This window comes from Lolium perenne, chromosome 3, assembly GCF_019359855.2.
Source record: "Lolium perenne isolate Kyuss_39 chromosome 3, Kyuss_2.0, whole genome shotgun sequence".
Classification (NCBI taxonomy): Eukaryota; Viridiplantae; Streptophyta; class Magnoliopsida; order Poales; family Poaceae; genus Lolium; species Lolium perenne.
Window position 1 is genome coordinate 214,283,455 of NC_067246.2, and position 3,212 is coordinate 214,286,666.

The 3,212-nt window shown below is 46.7% G+C and overlaps 1 protein-coding gene across 1 annotated transcript; it reads right to left on the reverse strand.

The window, feature by feature from the left end:
* Nucleotides 1-932: 932 nt before the first annotated feature.
* LOC127338527 (peroxidase P7) lies at nucleotides 933-2,221 on the reverse strand. Its single transcript, XM_051364603.2, has 2 exons — nucleotides 1,948-2,221; nucleotides 933-1,831 (listed from the first exon to the last, which is right to left on the reverse strand). The coding sequence occupies exons 1-2, from the start codon at nucleotides 2,167-2,169 to the stop codon at nucleotides 1,067-1,069; spliced, it is 987 nt and encodes a 328-aa protein (XP_051220563.1). The 5' UTR covers nucleotides 2,170-2,221; the 3' UTR covers nucleotides 933-1,066.
* Between the last annotated feature and the right edge of the window lie 991 nt (nucleotides 2,222-3,212).

Here is a 3,212-nt window from a genome sequence, read left to right on the forward strand (position 1 = left end):
TTTGCATGTGTTCGGTGAACCTTTACCGAGGAGGAGGTCCTTTGTGCTATCAATCAAGAAAATGCCGGGAGACAAAGCCTCGGGGCCGGATGGCTTTACGGGATTGTTCTACAAGAAGTTTTGGGAAACTATCAAAGCGGATATCATGAGGATCTTAAACCTCTTTGGAAATCTCCTTGCCTCCAATTGCTCAACTCCGCAAATGTTGTTCTCTTGCCAAAAAGGAGGGGGCCGAGGTGATCTCAAACTTCAAGCCTATAAGTCTCATCCACTACATTGCAAAGTTAGTCTACTGTCAACAATTAAAACGAAGAATCCACATTTAAATGGCATGTCATGTGAGCGGTGCGTAGCTTCGATAACGATAGCAGGGTCTCTATCTTTATATATAGTATATGATTGGAGATGTTTTTTAAAAAAATTTGGAGTTTTGCAGGTTCAGTCTTCTACGGTTCTTTCATATGAGTGGTAGCAAAAAGGCAAAAAAGAAAAGGTGAAAGTGGAGACAACGAGTTTGAAGAACCTTAATGTAATTTTTAGTTTTATCCTTTAGTGTTGGGTCTTAATTTGTTTTAGTTTTTCGATATTAAATGCTATTTTCTTCACATAAGAGAAATAGATACCTTGTAATTACACTTTGCATCAGTGTTCACACATGGAATCATTTCTTTCTTCAAAGTTTACTAAGACTTTTAAAGACAGTTCCTATTTCATAAATAAAAAACTCAGCTCGTCGATCTGCTCCTCCATTAGAATGTAACGCTTTGTCTATTCAAAGGGGTAAAAAATTGTTTGTTTCGAGATATGTGAGGGTATGAAATACTTAATGGAATACATATGGTTCCATGTATGTAAAGCGTAAACAAAATATTGCACTTTCCAGATCAAAACAAACCGGAAAACGGGATTTATTACAAACATGTATTGGAACATTTATGGCACACTTTGGTCGATACATCAATAATTCATATACAAATTAAGATGCAGATAAATCAATACAAATACAATTACTTGTTACAATCTGCACATTTGATAAAAGAATCCGATAGCACTTGGTAATGAGCCATCAATAGTTTGCCTTGGAGCACTGGAGCCTCACCTCTGTCGGCAATCCCTTTAGCGGAAGAATGTTCCCCATCTTCACCATCGCCTTGGCGAAGTCCCTCCCGAAAGCATCGCCGTCGGCACCATACCTCTCCACGAGGCTGTCCACGCCTCCACCGCTGTACAGAGCCTGGTCGGAGTTGAGGAGACCCTGATGCGCAATAAGGTCCCGGTAGTAAGCATTGTCGAACTTCCTGGGCGTCTGAACATCGAACGGTGCCTTGCCTGCGTCGCCTGAGGAGCCTTGCGGCGGACACATCTTCCGCCTAGCGTCCGCGAAGGACGGGTCGATGTTGTACTCGGTGTCGCTGGTGCCATAGACGCGTTCTCTGTAGTGCTCGCAGTTGGCCATCCCGACGGTGTGCGCACCGGAGAGTGCGGTCATGTCGCGGGCGTCGAGGCCGAGCTCCCCGAACATTTTGATGAGCTCATCAAGGTTGTCGTTCGGGCTAGGGAGGTGTTTCGTCGTGAACTCCTTGTCAGCGGCGAAGCGCGAGTCCTTGCGGCCAAGAGGCATGTTCCAGGTGGGACCACCGAGGAGGGTGACGGCGTCGCGAGACGCGAGCGCGAGCACGTCCGCGCACGAGACGGTGGCGGGGCATTCTTTCTCGAGTGCGGCCTTGATCTCGTCGATCACGGTGAAGCCGGTGAGGGACGCGTTTGGCTTGGCATCCTTCTCGCTCTCTGAGAAGGGTGTCGCGTCGAGGAGAACGGAGGCATCACATCCCTGTCAAATATGATTGGTTTAATATAAAGTTGTACTAAATCAGCGATAAGAAACAATGAAACATATGTAATAGAGGAAGTAGTTTGTATGTCAGTATATGTAGAACGGTGTCATACGTTGACAAAGCAGTCGTGGAAGAAGAGGCGGAGCACGGCGGGCGCCATCCGCCCACTGCCGATCCTGCTCGCCATCACGGACGACACGACACGCTCCACGTTGGGGCATGACTTTGCGTAGTACCCTACATAGAGATGGTCGGCGTCGGTGGTGTGCGCGAGGGCGACGAAGAGGAGCAGAGCCGGTGCAACCCAAGATGAGATCCTGGAGGTCGCCACCATTTTTAAGGATAGACCGATGATAAGGTTATGAGAGAAATGATCGCTGTATAGTGTAGACAGTAGACTAAAAGGAGGCCCTGAGAGGGTGAGATGATTAGCTAGCTAGCGCGGTTGCAGTGGATGAGTGGGAAGCATGAAGCGGGAGCAAGCTTATATAGAGTTCGGTTCGTACGTGATGCCTTCTTACTCCACACGCGTACTTAGGCAGCTCCATTCTTTTACGTGCGTGTACATGTGCAAATGCTCTGAATATTGTTGTTCGAATGACAAGGTCTCCGTTCTGTCTGCAACCTCGTGCATGCTTCTTAGCCGGAATTCTGACGAGGTCAAGACAGGAAGAAACTCTAAAACAAAAGGCGGAGGTTTTGACAGGCAACCTAATACACGCACTTAGCTTGAATTTGCACAAAATTAAGGATTCGTCGACATGGTTGCTAACGAACTCGTCCAACCAAGCAGCTTGAAATGCTACTGGAATCACATGTCTCTCTTTCCACTTGGGCTGTCAATATATGAGTACGGTTTGGTAGTTTTAGCGAGGTTCGATAAAACATCCTTGGTTTTAGAGTTCCATGGGTTTCCAGGTGATGACACACGAACTTGCTTTGATTTTCATATAATTCAAACAAACCGGTTTTATTCATGTTATTATTTCTTTGTTCTGATAAAAAAAGATTGAGTTTACCTCCAGAAAAATTGTACTCCCTACATTCATGACCTCACGTTAGCGCGTTGAACACCAACCAGCAGATGGGCAGATACATTGATCACTTGGTCGTCATCCGCGCTCTCTCCGGTGTGTCTGCGTCCTCGTGCTCGATCAGGATTCAGGAGGAGTTGGAAGGTCGGCCAGCCAGGGATCGATGTGGTCTCGTGTCAACACACCTGCGCATGCATGCATGATCGATTCTACGTGAGGCCATGGATGCGTCGAATACGTTTGCCATGATGTTGAATGTCACGCGTAAAGTTGCCGCTGCCTGGAAATTTAATGTATATATATATTCATTGCCCGGAGCAAACATTCGTGACTCCCGGGCAAA

Excerpts from the sequence above, each read along its gene's own strand:
- LOC127338527 (XM_051364603.2), bottom strand. The coding sequence starts at position 2,169 with ATGGTGGCGACCTCCAGGATCTCATCTTGGGTTGCACCGGCTCTGCTC. Across the intron at positions 1,832-1,947 it reads TCCACGACTGCTTTGTCAAC|GGATGTGATGCCTCCGTTCT; the intron begins GTATGACACCGT and ends CATATTTGACAG.